General features: G+C 40.2%; 1 protein-coding gene across 6 annotated transcripts in view; it reads right to left on the bottom strand.

Moving 5' to 3' along the window:
* Window positions 1-19,701, bottom strand: part of ncam1a (neural cell adhesion molecule 1a) — a 293,753-nt gene continuing 274,052 nt past the window's right edge. For 2 of the 6 annotated variants that reach the window (XM_073824852.1, XM_073824853.1), the window contains 5 exons: window positions 19,307-19,487; window positions 10,758-10,956; window positions 9,218-9,334; window positions 8,429-8,899; window positions 1-2,948 (listed from right to left, as the gene is read on the bottom strand). In XM_073824852.1, the coding sequence (XP_073680953.1) occupies window positions 2,825-2,948; window positions 8,429-8,899; window positions 9,218-9,334; window positions 10,758-10,956; window positions 19,307-19,487 (1,092 nt within the window). In that variant the 3' untranslated portion in view covers window positions 1-2,824. Of the gene's footprint in view, window positions 2,949-8,428; window positions 8,900-9,217; window positions 9,335-10,757; window positions 10,957-15,212; window positions 16,787-19,306; window positions 19,488-19,701 lie in introns of those variants that run through there. The other 4 variants (XM_073824854.1, XM_073824855.1, XM_073824856.1 and 1 more) reach the window with 2 other exon arrangements.

Raw genomic sequence — 19,701 nt, 5'->3', positions numbered from 1 at the left:
TATTTTTTTCATTTTATTGAACACAAGAATTTTGTTGACAGAATGAAGTCAGATTTTGTTGTCGGTTAGTATTTACAGCAGTGGCAGTGGAGGGGGAGAGGTGGAAGTGACATTTGACTTGTAAAAATCTGTATACAGCTGTGAGAAGGGCCTCTCAGTATGGTATGAAGTGACGGATGTCTTATAACGGTCTGAGATGAGAATGAATAGATGAGAGAAACCATTACACCTCAAACGGGCTTAATCTGCTCAGATGATGAGCCGTTTTGGAAACAATCGATTGAACAGACTTTTGTCTTTAAAGTGGCATGATGGCACGGTGGTAAACTGTGTGTAAACGTACAAACAAATTGGTCCCACATTAAATGGCAGTACGAATCAAAAGCTTGTTGATTACAAGAAAGGGCTCTCAGATGCTTATTATAGACCAGAATCCTGCTGGAAACACGTTCAAAATAACTTTCATTATTAATATTATTACATTACAAATGCGGAACAGAACACAAACGTACATTCAAGTAGCATAACGTTTAACGACTTAATAATGAAAGTTATTACATTGAAAACACTTGATGTTTGTCTTGTAAAAGCAAAAGCGACAACAGTGAACGTATGAATGACAAAAGTTCACTGACATTCAGATAAATGTACAAGCCTTTGACATTTTCAGTTATTTAGCAATTCAATTCGTAACCTTAACACCAATGACATCTAGTTCAGAATACATTGCATGCTTATTTCAGGTTTAAAAATAGATGTCACCGACAAGGCATTTGACCAAATGGGATGAACGAGAGATTTTGTAATTAAATGGCGGGTGAGCTGGCAACCCTCGGGCGCCTATGAGACGAAATGCATCGAGACAGTTTTCCGTGTGAATATATTTATATTTATATATGTATATATATATATTTTGCATCAGTTAAATAGAGGCATGTTGTCGAGATTTTGAGAACTCAAGTTTTAAGAAAACCACGATCCATTTACACCCTCAGACCCAAAAGACCAAGTGACGACACATTTGATCAAGAAACAAAACTAGTTTTTTACAGTTTACAGATCTGGACCATCTGACAGCGTCGGGGTAGACAGTAGCATCACCTCGGCCAATCCAGACCGCAGGCCTGCATACGTACGAGAGGATGTTAATATTGAAGGCACCAACTCCTTTTGTGTCCATATTTCACTTCTGCTGCCGTCATTGTTTTTTTTTTTTCTTTTCTTTTTTATTCTTATCATGATGAACATCGTTGAAACTAACAGCTACGGCTTTCACAACCTATGGAAACTTTTTTTTTACTCTAGTACAAAGAACACACTGTATTCACACTAGGATTTTCACGCATTCACAGTGCACAAGCTTGCAGCCTAAAGAATGAGAAACACTGTACAAAAAAGTCAGGCTGAATATTCTTTATGCTACGATCCACACCGGAGTACTATGGCTTAAATAAAACGCAAAACAACAATTTGGCCATTTAAGACATGAAAAACCGACAAGCATTTGAATTTTCATCAGTATCAAAGGGGCACAGCTTTATTTTAATGCAACGTTTATCAATTACAGGGGCAAACGCCAATGGAGCAACAGGCAGTCCACTGTTTTGAGTAGGAGGGTTTTGTTATGAAAATCTGGCAACCCTGAGGCAGACATTATATGGGACGTCCCGCAAGCGTTACGGACATGAGCAACAGCTTTATCTGCATGTAACGCAGCAGCGACGCTTGTACTGTATTCTCTCAAGCAGTCCAATCCATATCTAAGAGCTCCATGTTGTTCCTAATGTTTTTTAAAGGACTTGCGGGCACTGTAAAAAGTTTTCACCAGTTTCAAAACTTAAAAACTTAAGTTTAGCAGCTGCATTACAATTTTAAGTTAAATCAACTTGAAAGTACAAGTAATTTAAACTCATTTTATTGTCGTGAGTTGAAATGAATAGTAGTTTTAAGTAGATTCAACTCAAAATTTTAAGGCAGCTGCTGAACTTACATTTTTAAGTTGAAACTGGTAAACTTTTTACAGTGGGATGGGAAACCTCTTTGACTCTCTATCTTTCTTTAAAGTGAAGACGAAACTCTAAGGTTCAGGGAAAATAGGATGTGTTGTATTATGAAAGAACATAAAACGATAAAGTAGTGGTGGTGATTCATACAGTATAACCCTAATCGCTAGTTCAGACCTCTACCCTGTGTAATCATTCATGTTGGGTTTGCTAGAAAAGCAGTGTTAACGTGTTAATGAGGGACATCAGAATAATTGCTGGGATAAAACAAAAAAAGGACATATAGAAAAATAATTCTGCAAAGCAAGCATGCTACAAATCTATGGCTAGCTCTCAAAAATAATGTGACAAAAAATAAAATAAAAGACGGTTGCTTTTGTACATTTAAACACAAGTTAAACACCAAAAATGTTCCCCAAAAATTATGTGGCAGACGATAACAATGGCAATACTGCATGTAATAAAACGGGACATCATTTGTGAATTTGTAAAGGTGAAATCTATGGTTGATTCTCATACTGAATTTTCTCGAAAGACGTAGCTCTTACAGAGGTCAAGGAGACTGCGCTAGAGGTAAAGAATCGTTCCTTCTTGCGTTGATGAAAGAATCAAAACATTTCAATAGTAAAAACAATCGAAAAGTATAAAATAAAAGGCATGTGTGCGAGCACTTCAGGCGCTCTATACATCTATAGACGTGGTTTGTTCTGCGAACTCAAAGACACTGAAAAAAGAAACCCTTGTATATGAGATGTGATGGTGATGGTGGTGGTGGTGTGGTGCTGTCTGTCTGCGACTGTCGTGCGCTCGCCGATTCCGGATCATGCTTTGCTCTCGTTGCCGTTCGTTTGGGGGGCTTCATTGGGGACTGTCTTCACCTCCGCCGGGGTTTTGTTTACCTCCGTCTCCGGTGCTTTACTTTTGTCATCTACAATGATTTTACCACTGGGGGAAGAGAAAAGAGAAGTTTATCAGAAGTGTCTTTCAGTCCTCTATTTGGCAGCTTCCCCTCTCTTTGGGCTCACCCAAAAATGACTGTTCTGTCGTGATTTATTCACCCTCATGTTCTTTCAAAACTGTGTGAGTTTCTTTCTTTCTTCAGTGGAACACAAAAGATGGATTTTGACGAAACTGAAGAATATGCTAGGCTTTCTTTTCAGTATAATAAAAGTGAATGAAGACTGGGACTCAGTGCTCCAAAAATGACAAAGAAACAGTATAAAATGATCATAAATGTGGCTCACGAGTCATAGTCAAAGTCTTCATATGGTAGCACTGTCTACTGTGCTACTGCACTTTTTACGCTTTGTTAAGTTGCTGCCTTTTGTTAAACTGCTTTAAATTACTTTTTTCCACATCAGTATCAACTCCATACACCATTATGGCAAATCGCTTGTAGATGTTACTACAGTGAAGTTAACCTGTGGCAAATTCAATTGAATGGGTATGATTTGGAAAGGCACACAAGTTTTAATAAAAGGTCTAACAGCTGAAAATGCATATCAGAGCAAAAACTAAGCCCCATTAAAGGTTCACAGAAGCATGTAGTCTCCATAATCCATAATGGATGAAGTTTGGAACAACTAGGACTCTTCTTTGAGTTGGCCTCATGGCTTTGGTTAGAGTGGTGACCAAGAACCTGAAGCTCTTTCTAGTTGAGCTCCATGATCATATGTGGAGATAGGAGAAATCTACAGAAGGACAAACATCAATGCAACACTCCACCAATCTTGTCTTTAGGGTGGTGTGGCCACCATACTTAAACCCTTTCCTCAGTGAAGACACATTAAAAACACACTTGGAACTTGCAATAAAAGCACCTTAAGAACCCTCAAACGGTGAAAAACAAGATTCTCTGATCTGATGAACCTCAATTCCAAGCATAATGTTTGGAGGAAACCAGGCACTGCTCATCACCTGCACAGTAAAATCCCAACAGTAAAGTGTGCTGGTAGCAGCCTCATACTGTGGGGCTGTTTTTCAGCGGCAGGGACTGAGGGACTTGTGAGAGCAGGAGAAAAGTGCAGCACAACAAAATATAGAGATAAAAACCCAGTCCAGAGAATTCAAAACCTCAGGCTGGGCAAAAGGTTCACCTTCCAACAGGACAATGACCCTAAGCACACAGCAAGAGTGGCTTATAGGCAACTCTGTGAATGTCCTTGAGTGACCAAGCCAGAGCCTGGGCCTGAACCCAATCAAACATTTCTAGAGAAACCTAAAAAAGTCTGCCAGCCCCCATCCAACCTGACAGAGCTTGAGAGGTGAAGATGTGAGGAGAAGAATGGCAGATAATGTGCAAAACTTGTTGCATCATACCCATAAAAACTTGAGGCTGTAAATGTGCTTCAATTAAGTACTGAGTTAAGGGTATGAATACTTATGCAATGTACTTTTTTTTAATACATTTATGAAGTTGTAACAATTCAGTTTTTGCGTTGTCATTATGGTGTATGGAGTGTAGATTGATGTGGAAAAAAGTAATTTAAAGCAGTTTAACATAAGGCAGCAACGCAACATAAAATGTAAAAACATGAAGGGGTATGAATACTTTGGCAAGGCACTGTGTATCTTCTTGAATGATATAAATAATACTGTTTTTGTGTCACGGAATGTAGTTTTAAAAGGTTTTAGGCGAGATATACTTCTTTAGACTACAAACGTGTGTTTTTTTTAAAATAAAGTTAATGTCTACTTGAAAATTAGCTTCGATGTTTTCAATGTTAATTTTATCATGCTTTTCCCATTCTCATTTCATAATATGGAAAGGGCGTCAGTACGTTTTTACAAATTTACAAAAGGGCAACAGAGGTTTGAAACAACATGAGGAAGCAAATATGATAACACATTTTCTGTCCCTTTAAATTTTGAGGGAACAGGCTTTAGTGTAGCCAATCAATTTCACAGCTAACCATATTTGTTTGGTTATCTTATGTGAACATCAAAGATTATTCATGAGCATGAGCATGTATGAGGACAGAGGAACAGTGCATGCAGGTATGATTTATATGATCTGTAATATTCGAGATAAACCTTGCTGTGAACAGTAAATCCATGGCACTGGTGCAGCGTTTCTGCAGCGTAAACTCAGCTGCAGACACAATCCTCATAAAACTACATAAATGTTAACCTCTCCCTCCGCGCTTATTGGCTGTGTAATAGTTTGTTGATACACAGAGCGCTTGTCTCTTGGGGTCAGGCTTGAGCATAATAATAAATAATAAATCATAAATAAATGAAAATCATCTGCCGCAAACTGCCTATTACGGAATATTTTACAGGCACACAGACGTTTGTTCTCAAGGGAGCTGACAGAGCACATAGTGGGCCTCAAAAAAAGGAAGTTTACTTAAATTATTTTGCAGTAGGCTGATTCTTTGCGAGTGCTGATAATTCCTGTAATGGAATTGACTGTACTGGTGTGCCAAATCATTCATAAATGCATAATGAACCACGAAAATTAAAGATGAGCTTTGCTGGCAGGGAATGGAGAAGGACGGTCTCTGTCGCATTTCTAACACGTTCCCTTCAGTCCTATTTTTAGCACACTTGCCTGGCTGCCAGGCTCATATCAGCTGTGAATGACTGTTCATTATATTCATCAAACATGCCCAGGCAGCAACAGCTTCTACGGTGTTGCGGAGGACCACCGGCGGCGGTGTCGAGCGCTCTTGCATAGGCAGAGCCACAGAGAGGCTTTGTAGAAAAGTCTTGTGTTACAATCTACACGATCTCAGTGGTACGACACAAGAGCAAGCTGCTTTGTCGGTGTCCGAGGTCTGAGCTGTTGGTCCCTCATCACAATAAAGCTATCTGATCACATTCTGGGCTCTTATGAAGAGCGGCCAAGTGTGCAGAGTCCTGCCGAACGATTGCACCTGACACAAAGCATCATTATTCCTTCACTGCAAGAAAGACTTCCGTCATTTGTCAGTTTGCATCCTTGGCGAGATGTCTTTAAAAGTGCAAACTCTCATTGTTGATGGGGAAAAACTCTGACTTTAGGCGTCTCGAGACTCTAAAGATGGCAGAGTTCCATTGATATTCTGCGGGCTCTGTGAAGACCAGGGAAGTCGCTCAGGTAGCCGAAAAACTAGACAGAGCCAATAAGCTCAGGTGGCAACCAATGAGAGGCAACTTCCCTGGAGTGTTCCTGCTTGAATTAGACAACTGAGCCGAACTGAGAGAAAGAGAGAGAGAGAGAACAAGCCTGACATGCGCTGACTGGGCTGTACATAGAAAGCGCAAACTACAGAGCACAAATGGAAGTGGGGAAAACAAAGTCTCTGGTAAATATTTAACAAACGCCATGCTCCCGCTAATTCCCTGCTGGAAGTCTTGGCTGACTGTTTAACAGCCGATTTTCTCTGTACTTCGCAACAGAGCGAGAGAGCGTGCGCTACTGAGGAGGCTGATTCACGCGAGTCTGGAGACGTCGCTACTTCTGGCTCCATTAGGCAGCTCCACAAAGCTAGCAGGACGGAATCTGTCAGATGTGAAATGTTCGTTTAATTTTGCAATATGCACCCTTGAATGAATGAAACCATGCTATTCAGAGGTGCTGCTCCGGTGCTTTCAGCATGGCTCCAGCGACTAAAGAGGAGGGTTATTTAATTTATGTATATTTTGTCCATTCTAGCTGAAATTTTTACTAGTTTCAGTTCAATTTCACAACAACATAGCTTAGTACGACAATAATGTGCCATAAAACAATTGTAACTACTGTCATTCTGGCGTCTCTGGCGCATTTAGGATTCAGAGCCATGGACCAAATCCATTCAAATCTTCTGTCAGATGGAGAAAAAGTCCTGGCTGGTTTTGCTTAAGTTCATGGCAGAGATTTTTTGGAATACATTCAAGAGATTTGTTTGAGGCCATTTGGATCAACTAAACAAGACTCTAATTTAATTTGTGTTGTCTTCACAATGTTTCACAGAGACATTATTTTCAGTAATAAAGTTTGGTGAAGTTTTGGGTCTGTACAATTTTTTTTTAATGTTTTTGAAAGTTTCTTATGTTCAGCAAAGCTGCATTTATTTGATAATAATAAAGTAAAAACAGTAATGTTCTGAAATATTATTACAATTTAATATAACTTTTTTTATTTGAATGCACTTTAAATATAATTTAAACCGCCTGCTGTTCTTCAGAAAAATCCTTCAGGTCCCACAATTTTTTTGGTTTTCCAGCATTTTTGTGTATTTGAACCCTTTCCAACAATGACTGTGCGATTTTAAGATCCACCTTTTCACACTGACAACTGAGGGACTCTATTACAAAAGGTTCAAAAGTTCACTAATGCTCCTGATCAAAAAATTATGCATTAAGAGCCAGGGAGTAAACACTTTTGAACAGAAGATGGATCTCAAAATCATACAGTCATTGTTGGAAAGGGTTCAAATACACACAAAATGCTGTAAAACCAAAGAATTAGTGGGACCAGGAGGTTTTTTCCTGAAAAAAAGCTGCCAGTTTAACTGTTCAGAACAAACAAGGGATTAATGAACAACTATCACTAAACAAAAAAACACAGTTGTGGATCATTCAGGTAAGAACCCAGTATTAAGAATGTATTTGAATTCAACGGGGTCATTTGTGGACTAAACATCTTTTATGTGAAATATCTTATTCAGGTCAGCACTAAATAAACAATTCATTTTTTTATATATTTAAAGGTACTGTGCAGATTTCTGTCTTTACTATCACTGGTTGAGACATAAAATCTGCAAGTTAGATGCAGAGTTATTTCAATTTTATGTCCACAGCACATCTTTAATGAAAACATTTTTCACTGCTGTTTTTTCGTTACATCAGTTGGCCATTTGAAGATGGCCATTTCACTCACAGGGGCACAAATGACACCGCACCTCATCTGCTGTGTTAATGTAATTACAACGATCATACATTAGCCTTCTCTAAGAAGCTCTTTTTTTCAATAGCACCATTAAGGCTGCTAATTTATTTCTCACTGTCCTTTTCAGCTTTGAAAGCCATCATTTAAAATCATCAGCTGTGGAATTGTGCCATTTGCGACAACCAATCATTATGAGGCCCTGCCAGCGATAATGGCGGAATCAATTAGCTCCCTCTGAAAAACAAAACCGAAAGAACAATTTTACACATTTATAATGCCGATGTGCTTTGAAGCGCCGCGACTGAACCGGTTTTTACAGAGGTGCAAATAAACCTGCACAAGCTGTCTCAGTGCACCAAGTCATCTCTCATTTGAATACCAAAGGGAATACGCTAAGACTGAAGATGCACAAGGAACCTGATGAAATTCTGATTTTACATTAAGAAGTGAGAAGAAACTGAGTGAGTTATACGAAGAGAAAGGGGGGTGACGAAGAAAACAGACACTGAGAAAGTGGAGATGGTTAAGGACAGGGACACAAACACAACTAAACATCTAGAGGTGGCCATACTCGTCCTGGTTGGGTGCGGACGGTGCGCTGGAGGAGTCGCTGGAGGGCTTGCCCAGCGCTTCCTTGGCAGGGTCACTATCTGTGGTCTGGTGGGCTCCTCCCTGTACCTGAGAGTCCTTACTTTGGGGGGGATTGGCCGGCTCAGCCGGGCTCTGGCCAACAGCTTTGGCCAGATCTGCAGGGGTTGAATCATCTAAGGGCTTTGAGGTCTGGTTGGAGGGCGTATCGCTCAGGTCCACCAGAGGGGCCACGGCTGCAGGAGCAGCTTGTGGGGAGGTGGAAGAGGTGACGCTAGGTTTGGGAGTACTGGATTGGGGGATGGCTTTAGGGGCCACTTTAGGGTCAGCCGCAGGGGCGGTGCTCGAGGTAAGGGTGGTGCTATCGCTAGCAGGACTGTCAGTGCCGGGGTCTGAGTTAGTGGTTACAGAGGGAAGCAAGTCCACTACTGTTGCTGTGGTGTCAGCAGCGTGCCTGTGAGGACAGCGGGAAGGGAGAGAGAGGAGATGGGGAGAAGGAGATCCACACAAAGAAAAAAGAGGGAGGGAGGGAGGGAGGGAGGGAGGGAGGGAAGGCCAAGGCAAAACATACATACACATACATCAGTAAGTAACATGCATTTCAAAATAAAACATCCCATGTTAGGTAATCACAAAAAGTGAGGGGTGTGTGATATCTACACCATTAAATTACAACAGAGAGACTGTTAAACACAAGTAGATGTTAATAACCTGAAGAAAAGACTGGAGTTTTGTGTTTTGAACTGCGTGTGTGTGTGTTTTTGGGACTCACTCAGGGTCGGTCAGAGGGGTGGTCTCATTGGGTTCGGTGCGTCCTCCTCCTTCATGGTTTGGTGTGTGTTCCTCCTCAGTCCTTACCTCCACAATAGGCTCCTTAGATTCATCCTTACTGTAAATGATGAAACACCAGAGTTACTCACATAAACCAACGTCACAAGGGATGTGAATTTATGGCTTGCAAACACGTAGTGAACAATGTTGGCTAACATAGATCAGGATTTGTTCAAATTAGCATCTATAGGTGAGGTCAAAAGTTTACATCCTCCTTTCAGAATCTGCGAAATGTTAATTATTTGATTAAAATAAGAGCGATCAGACAAAAAGCATGTTATTGTTTATTTAGTACTGATCTGAATAAGACATTTCACGTAAAAGATGTTTACATATAGTTCACAGCTGGGGGTGAAAACATTTTAAATAAATTTAACTTATTTTATCTTCTGGGAAACATGCAAGTATCTTCTGTAGTCTCTGAAGGGCAGTACTAAATGACAAAAATATGATATTTAGGCAAAATACGAAAAAAGTACATCTCCATTCTGTTCAAAAGTTTTCACCCCCTGGCTCTTAATGCATGGTTTTCCCTTCTGAAGCGTTTGAACCTTCTGTAATAGTTGCATATGAGTCCCTCAGTTGTCCTCAGTGTGAAAAGGTGGATCTCAGAATCATACAGTCATTGTTGTAAAGGGTTCGAATACACAAAAATGCTGGAAAACTAAATCATTTGTGGGACCTGAAGCACTTTTCTGAAGAACAGCAGGCAGTTTAACTGTTCAGGATGAACAAGGGACTCATGAACAACTATCACTAAAAAAAAAAGAAAGAAAACAAATACAGCTGTGGATGATTTAGGCAAGAAAACAGTATTAAGAATCAAGGGGATGTAAACTTTTGAACTGGGTCATTTTTATAAATTCAACTATTATTTTCTTTTGTGGACTATATGCAAACATCTTTTATGTGAAATATCTTATTCAGGTCAGTACTAAATAAAAAATGACATGCATTTGTACGATCCCTCTTATTTTCATCATCATCTGATCATCTATCTTTATTAATCTGACAAAAAATGTCAAAATGGCTTTTTTTATAAAACTGTTGTCAAATCAAGTAAAAAACATTTTAGATTTGTCAATGACAAAATGCAAATATATACCCCTCCCCCCAAAAACCCTATTGTTGAGCCCTTCAGTACAATAAAATGACTAAAATATGGATATAATAACTTGCTAGTTACAAAAGGCTTTCTTTGCTTAGCATTTCTCAATGGCTACTAAAACAGATGCAACCAGGCCGCCTTTTCATTCCGAACCAGCATGCGCCTCTCCTCCTCTCCTCTTATCTCAACACCGCCGCCATGAGCCAATATTCACATCATTCTCATTCATAGAGTCAGATATGTCACAATCAGCCCAGCCCCAAACCCTCCTGTAGAGCTGATGGGGGCGATAAAGATGGAAGAGCCGTGATGGATGGCGTTATCGGACAAGGGAACACACACAGATGAGAGGGAAACGAAAAGACAGGCTCACGTGAAAGCGGCTTTTCCCTCCTCGATATCCTTCCCTTTGGCAGAGGGCCCAGGCTTGCCACAGAAGTTGACAGCAATGCACATGAGGAGGCCACACTTGTTGAGGAAGTAGCAGGTGACGTCCACGCCAAAGAGGAGGAGGACGAAGACCACGATGAGGATGCCCACGATAGCCCCGGTGCTCAATCCTGAGCTGGTTTCTTTGGAAAGGAGGAAGAGGAGAAAGTCAGAAAAAAATTATGTCATTGGAGACCAGGCAAGTGTGAGGCTTTTCCAAAGTGCCATCCATGCAATCTAGTAAAAAATGACAACTATATAGTCTCTTTTGAATGCTGAGCTGAAAGGATTGGTTTGTTGAAGGCAGTTAGGACTAAAGCCAACACACTCAGAGAAACACTTAAGGGTGAATTCACTAAACAACTGCACTTTATTTTATTAAAGGAATAGTTCAACCAAAAATGAATGTTCTGTCATCATTTACTCACCTTCATGTCGTTCCAAACCTGTATTCTTTGGAACATAAAAGAAGAATGTTTCATCTGTTTTTGTCCGTATAATAAAAGTAAACAAGTGCAAAACAACACTGGATCCCATTTACATTCAGTATATGGACAAAAAGAGAAGTTTCTTTATTTGGTCTTGAATAAAGAAAGCCATACAGGTTTGAAATGACGAGTAAATGTTGAGAGATTTTTCATTTTTGGATGGTCTCTTTAAGTCATTGTGTTTTTGAAATCCTCCTCTCTTTGTAAATTAGGCATTCAACCTCATAAGACATAACGTCAAGACTTCCACGAGCGGATAGCAGAATTTTATTTGTTTGTGTACATTTTCTATTAATCATGGCAGCAGTAATTCATCAAATGATAATCAAGCGATGGAGAAGAGCGTTAGAACCGGGCGTACATCCAAATGCGTGGTGTAGATGAGTCCATTTTACACATTTTAAAGAGGTGCCTGGATCACAGTGTTAAAACAATGCTGTACAGTTCCAGTTAAGTATGCCAGATTATAGTCTGATATATCATTCACATCTTAAATGCACAGTGCAAATAGCACAGATTTTGTTGCTGGGTTTGCATAATTCTCGAATTACTAAAACAACAAACACGTTCACTCTTAGTGAATTCACCCCCATAATGTTTAGGTTCACCACACACATTGCCAAAACGGGATGCCTTTCATGTGTTATCCACACACAGTATACAACATAACATCACATACAGCGTCATTCTGAAGCAGGGCATTCATCACTCACATGGAAATGAACCCAGCATGCTTATTCAGAGATAATTAACTCTCTTTGTACAGAACTTCAGCAGTCTTGTTCAGAACGTTAACTACAAGGCTTGTTCTGATCGTATTCATGCACATATTTCAACAGAGAAATTGCACTGGCATGGAACGGCGAAGATAATCTCAATATTCAGCTCTTAGTGCATTCACTTATGGGGTAACTCCTGCGGAAACACACACACACACACACAACACACACACAAACAGAAGCCATACTGATGCAAATAAAAGGAAACAAGGATTAAACGAGATGGAGAAACACAAGCAGAACTGTGTTTTCAGCTCATGAAAACACAGACTACTTACCAGGACTGACAAGCTACATCATGAAAATGCTAAATAACTACAGGATCTACTGAGACGGACATGTATGGGCTGGATCAGTAAACAAAACGCACAATGAATATGTGGTGAAATAAACATCAGCTATTTGGAGCTTCATGTTGCGTTGGTAAACATGGCAATTCATATTTACTCAATTCATATTAATCTGTACTAAAATATTTGATTTAATTTTGGCGAGATTACTTAGTTTGTCAAGTTGTCATTATAAATGGTAAACCATGTGGAAATAATTTTGGACAGATATTGATTTAAAATAAAATAATATAGAACCCTGGACCACAAAACCAGTCATAAGGGTCATTTTTTAAAATTGATATTTATAGATCATATGAAAGCTGAATAAATAAGCTTTGTATTGCATAAGCATTTGCTAAGCATTGATGTATGGTTTGTTAGGGTATGACAATATTTGGCTGAGATACAACTATAAAAAAAAGAAAATAAAAATATTGAGAAAACCGCCTTTAAAGTTGTCCAAATGAAGTTCTTAGCAATGCACGTTACTGATCAAAAATGAAGTTTTGATATATTTAAGATAATCTATATAAGATATATTTAAGATATCTTTATGGAACATGATCTTTACTTTATATCCTAATGATTTTTGCCATAAAAGAAAAATCGATAATTTTGACCCATACAATGTATTTTTGCCTATTGCTACAAATATACCTATACTACTTAAGATTTGTTTTGTGGTCTAGGGTCACAAATTTAAGAAAAGTATGTGTGTGTGTGTGTGTGTGTGTGTGTATATATATATATATATATATATATATATACACACACAATTGAAAAGCTAATACCTACTATCATAAAGCAGTTGTTCTGTAAAAGGTTGATTTATCCTTAGAACATCTTCATTGTAAGCAAATTCTAATTTAACTTTTTCTATATATTAAGACATCTTCACCTGACAAAAAACACATGCATGCATCTGGTTGCACACAGCTTTGATGATATAATATGGCGGCTGTTCATAAAAATTGAGCTAACATAGTTTATTGTTAGCCTAACACTCTATTGGCACTTCACTCAAGTATTCTTGTGAGTATACAGCCATAGATTATACCGTGAATTAAGATGAACAAGCTGACTGAATTTGCAATTAGGCTTATATCGAGTTCTAGGCAACTTCGCATGAAGTGTCTCTAATGAAACGTCCTTCTAAATCATTGATGGAGCCACATAAAGACCTAAAATACATCTACATGTATCAAGGAGATCATGAATTATGGATGCACTCAACGGAGACCTGGAGGAAAAATGCATTAGACAAAACTATTCTAAGAAAAAAAAAAAAACACCTCATCAAAACCTGCAGCTCCACTTGAGTTGCTCTCAGAAAACTGTGTTCAAGACTGCAATAGACCTTTAATAATCAAAAACGTATTACGAATTTAAACCAAGAAACCTGTATGATAGGCAATCGGGTGCTGTGGACTTTGTGATGAAATCTAGCCATCGTAGGAGTCAACACACTCCATGGTAGTGTATAAGAGGCTGGGTAACGGGAGGTAGGGCTGACAGATTTAATCTACTGGCCAGCCAGGAGAGGGCCGAGAGCGCTTCTCCTAGCTTGGGGCGCGGAGTGGGCCGCACTTGTTTTCCTGAGCTTCAGCCTGCATTTTAACAAGTGCGATAAATCACGGCACACATCTGAGCACAAAGGCTGTCTCGCTGAGCTCTTTCACCGGCCAAAAACGCCCTGCTCTGCTGACTCAGCAGCGTGCTTGAAAGGTCTTCCAGACACTGGAGCCGTCTCCACATATTATAAACCTTATCATGTTCTGAATACGGAAAATTGGTGTGAAAAAAACTGACAATGTGGGGCATGCTATATTTAAGTGTTAGATTGAATCAAGGACAGTGTTAGCTGTTAGCATTCCCATGGCACATGCACCTGGAAGTACCTGGAAGCTGACATCTTTGCTAATGGGCACTCAGATCTGAACACATTTTTCAAGCCAAATACTTACAACTGTAAATGTAATGTGAATTGTTGCAGCACATATATAATATGCAGCATTGATGTCAAAACTCAGAAGACTAATTTGCCATTCCCTAGAGAATGTTTTTTTTTTTAAATATGTTGTACAACAAAACAAAATATTGTCAATTTATGTTTACCACGGGAAAAACTCTTGGCGAATGGGTCTTCCGAGTTTTGACATCACGACTGCAGCACTCTATGTAATATAAAAGTGGTTAATTTTGAATGGCCATGAACAGAAAAGTTATGGCAGGGGCTAGCTGGTAGCTAACGCTAACTAGCTAAACTTCAACCCCCTGTTTTGAATATTACATTTATACGTATTAAATAAAGCTACTGCAGGATCAAAATCAAACTGCAGATGATATCAATTTGTGAATATCTACAACAGATCATTGGAATACTTTTTAAATGCTCCAGAGGCATCTGCTGAAGGTGACTTTTCACTATCAGCCCGTTTTAACCTTCATGGCACGGTCATTACAAATGCTCAGTCTGTTCTAAGGACTCTCAGGTTATTTCAGACACCTCCAGACTTGACACTTGTCTCCGTCTCCAGTCACTCTCAGTGATAAGTGCGAACAAGTGGCACTTCTGCGGGTGCCAAGTTTGGATTCTCAAGTCATTTTGCCTCTGGTTCTGCTAGTCTGAATGAAGCTGAAGATCCATCCGGAGTGGCATTAAACATCCTAGACGGGCCAAACAGGGGTGCTGCTTTCTGATGAAATGTCACCTAGCACCAACACACAACGATTAAGGACAGAGAGAGATGCACCTGCATATGAATGATGAGCCTGACAAACTGATTGGCACATGCGTTTCCAGGAGTCAAAACTCCAGGGCGCATCACTTTATTACCATGAGAATCCATTCCAAAATGGGAAACAAATGCTACTCCATTTTATTGAACAAACCACCCCCATTCCCTCCCCCATTTATTTTCATAACCCTGCCATATATATATGAGCTTTTATACTGTAAGACACTTAATTACATTAGTTGCACTTTACTCAACACCCTCCCAGGAAATGCCTGCATAGGTCTTGCATAATAATGACACTAGTATCTCCGCTCTCGATGGCATACGGCAGCCTCGGACATGTAAACTGACCACCATCTTCTTTAACACAGACAGCCGGCTGGAGGTCAGTCGACGTCCATACCTGTATCCGTCCATCGCTAATGTTCGAAATTGATTTATACGGTTACAACGGAGGCGGTGCCATGCACACAAGAACGCTTGTGGGTTTCGCATTAAAATTCAGTCTGGGGGGTGTTTATGTTAAATCCTGTCTAAGCAAGAAAAAACAGCCTTAAGGAATTTAGCATTTCAGAGTAGAGATGGTCAATCAGAAGTTCTGCAGAACACTCCTGCCCTTTAAAAGTAAAAGGCTCTGTGGGTCCCTCCGAACCAACATTGAGCACCATGTCATCATGGGACAAACATGAAACGGTCACGCATTACGGTCCCATGCAACTCGCTGCCACGAGACTTCGACTCGAAATCTGTGTTCAAAAACACAAAATAAACAAAACAATCCATCTAGCTTACCGTATTTTCTTAAAACCTACAATGATTACTGCATGACACCATACTGGTACGTGTATACAAAAAATGTATTACAGAACATAATTAAATTACACGGTTGAAAATGACACTTATTGACGTGAATGAGTTTAACAGCAGTAGCATTAGTTTTGAATGGTCTTTTCAAGTAAGAAGCAGAGAAAAGAAAATGTAAATAAAAGTCCATTACAGAAAGTATATATTTTCTGAATCGTCTAAAATTATGTACATTTTGTCACAAAAACACATTTCCATGTCAACACACAAACTTGGTGCCTATTCCTTAAAAACACCCTTCCAAATTAGTTAATATCTTAATAATAATAAGAAGAAGAACAAAAAAAGAATAAGAAACTTAAAATTAATGAAGGTAATGAAAATAAGGACTTTTTATCTCCTAAATGGGCCCTAGAATAATTATATCGAGATTAATATCAGGCTTCTTGATAGGGAAAGATTTTCTACAACACTCCAAAAAAGTCCACAGTTTGAAAAACACCTTTTCAAACACACCAACGTTGCCTTGCTTAAACATAAAATGAATAAGAAACTAAAAATGACAAGAAACAAAAAAGAAAACAGAATGATACAAGCACCGAACACTCTGCTTAATTCCAATACATGTAACTGATATTCTTTTTTGTTTGTTTGTTTGTTTGTTAAGCCTGCGAGAGGATCAGAAAGGCGTAGAAAACTGAAGGGTGTGGTTGAAGAGTGGACGGGGCTCCTCTCCTCTGGCGAGCCCCAGTTTATGAGAGCACTAGCACAGTCAGCATGGAGAACATGAGAGTGACGAGAGCGTACGTCACAGAGGAGCAGCCAAGGGTTGCTGAGACCACACATCCCACACCACCACACCAAAAAAGACACCCGAAGACCACAGGGACAGTGCACAAGAAAAAAAAAGCAAAAATGGGGAAAAAACAAAGTTTTGAGTGCGTGTTTGAAAATGCGATGATCCGGTGATGTCCGATTTTACACATGGAGACAGAAAAAGGGAAAGAGGGAGGGAAGGAAAAAACAGGGAACGAAATTGGGAGAGAGGGAGAGAGAAAAAAGAGAGAGAGAGAGACAGAGAATAGGTCAAATACAGAAAATTAAGTTAAGTAAAAGGTTAATCAAGATTAGAAAAGAATATCAAAGGAAAGTTCAAGCAAGTTAGTAAAAAACAAAGTAAGAAGGCCGTAGCATGTTAAAAGCACAGCAATGACAGCAAGTCGAGAATGAACAGACAACGATAGCCAAATAATGAGAAATGTGGAATGATAAGAGACACGAAGACACATACAATCAAGAAACACGGATCAGGCAACTTTCCTGGTATTTGACATTGTGTTTATACTTCACAGCCAATTTTGATATATATTACATATCCCCCCTTTCTTTAAAGGTGAAGTGTGCAATTTCCGCTCTACTCCAAACTGTATTGCAACATTAATAACAAAAGGTGTACTGCAATTGCTCTGTCACATAGTCCAATCCCAAACTCAATGGTCATTAATAGCACCACAGAGACACTGTTTAGAGAAATTCATCTACAAATGGCGTATTTATAATTGCTTCTATTGAGCAGAGATAGCGAAGGCATTTTAAAATTAAACACACTTCAGCTTTAAACAAGTGCTTCCAGAAAATTCCATTTGAATTAATTATAACTAATTCAAATCAAGAGAAAACATTCTACAGGAAATTAGGAAACAAACAAGCTTTCATCTTTCTATGTCGCAAACACCAGGGAAACGTTGCCCAGTCAGAAGACAAGGCGAAACAAACAGGTTATGATGCAATCCGGTGTAATAATGTGCTGGATGACTGAATGAGTTTTCCGATGTTATTTAAACGGCACAAACGTTAACGGGCATTGTATTAGAACAGCTTTTACTCCATGTCAACTGTAGCCGGGGAGATTTGGATTACAGGAAGTAGAGCTTTAGCATTTGTCGTTCAGCCAGGGTTGAGCCGCTACCCGTACCACGCACGAAAATCCACTGGCTGCCTATTTTAACTCCTGACATGTTGACCGTCTGTTAAGTGAAGTACTATGTCATGTGATAATAATAGTGTCCAGACAGTTTTAAGGGTGTCTAACCTGTCTCCCGCATTCTGGTCAGAATATAAGACTCTAGAGCAGGAGTTCTCAACTCTGGCCCTTGAGGTCCATTTTCCTGCAGAGTTTAGCTCCAACCCTAATCAAACACACCTGAACAAGCTAATCAAGCTCTTCATCATTACTAGAAAGTTACAGACAGGTGAGTTTGATCAAGGTTGGAGGTAAACTCTGCAGGAAAGTGGACCTCGAGGGCCAGAGTTGAGAACCTCTGCTCTAGAGAAGCGTGACTCGCTGTCTGAGCAGCTGTTTTTGGACCATCGTTCCCAACAGCAGCTGCTCCAGCTGATGCAATGCAGATGTTGGGCTAAAAATAAAAGCCTCTTTTTTGAACTCCCACATGTTACGCATTGAGGTTAACAACTCTGCAGTGTGTAAGTGTGGCGAGATAAGCGACAAAGGAAGGCTTTTCTATCCATCTGAACCTGACTTGCACAAGTGCTCCGAGATCCAAAGCTCCCACTGCTATATGGCTGCTTCCCACTAAGCGGATGAGAAAAAGCAGGTCTCTTGGCCATGCACCGGCAGATGCCTGTTAGGTCCTCAGTAAAGCATTAAACCATTAATCCTGTTGAGGCGTCATCATGCAAAACCAGAGGATGCCTCCCCACTGAGAGCGGGCAGATAGTCAGCCCAATTCAATCGGTCTGCCGCAATGAGCCTGAACTGAGCCTCAGTTCAGCCTCGAGAAAGAGACCGAGGAAATAGAGAGAGGGATGATCTAAGGCCCAATTTTTTATCAGTGGGGAAGCAGCTCGCAAGAAAACAAAAACACAGCACTGCCAATGGAGCACAGACCAAACGAGCCCGTGGTGGAGGGGGTGGATGGTTTAACGGACCTGCTGTGGCTTTTTGCCTCCCGAGTGCCAAATAGAAAATCTCATCTCCGCTGATATGATCTGCAATCGCTCTGAGACGAGCAATAAAGCCGGCTGCAAGAGTCAGGGGGAGGTTGCCGGAGGGGTCAGGGCTCTGGAGAGGAGCTGAAGGTCTCCAGGCTTCACCCGTGGCCACCTCTCACAGACATTTATCACTCTGCACTCTTATTACTCTTAGATTGTGTCAAATCACTCTCTAGAGGAGGCCAGGCCACAACCTGAATTGACACAAGGGTGGCCTGTGTAATCCACAACAAGACCTGCTAGTAGGATGGGGTTAACAGGGGTTGGGTTGAGGCGGTCAGGCTGCTGGCTGCTCTGGCTGGCAGTGGCTGTGCTTTAGGGTTTGGGGGTTGGGCCGTACCTGGGATGGCGGTGGGTTCTGGCAAGGTCCTGAAGGAGAGGGTGCCCGGTTCAGATCGTCCTCGCTGGTTTTCGGCAATGACGTAGACCTCGTATTCCGTGTTCCAATCCAGACCTCGCAGAACAACGTACTCGCTGCCGTTGGGCAGGCGGATCTCTGGCTTCCAGTCATGGCGATTCTTCTGCGGACACATATGGATACACTTTAAGCAAGGATGGTATAGAAGGGTCAGTGAACACAATGCTCATTTTTATGTATCATTTTTATATACACTGCTGTTCAAAGGTTTGGGTCTCTTATGCTCATCAAGGCTGCATTTATTTGTTCGAAAATACAGAAAAAACAGTAATATTGTGAAATAGTATTACAATTTAAAATAATGGTTTTCTATTTTA

Source organism: Garra rufa, chromosome 19 (assembly GCF_049309525.1).
Source record: "Garra rufa chromosome 19, GarRuf1.0, whole genome shotgun sequence".
Lineage (NCBI taxonomy): Eukaryota > Metazoa > Chordata > Actinopteri > Cypriniformes > Cyprinidae > Garra > Garra rufa.
The sequence above is the reverse complement of the archived record's forward strand: the minus strand, read 5'-3'. Positions and strand labels throughout refer to the sequence as shown.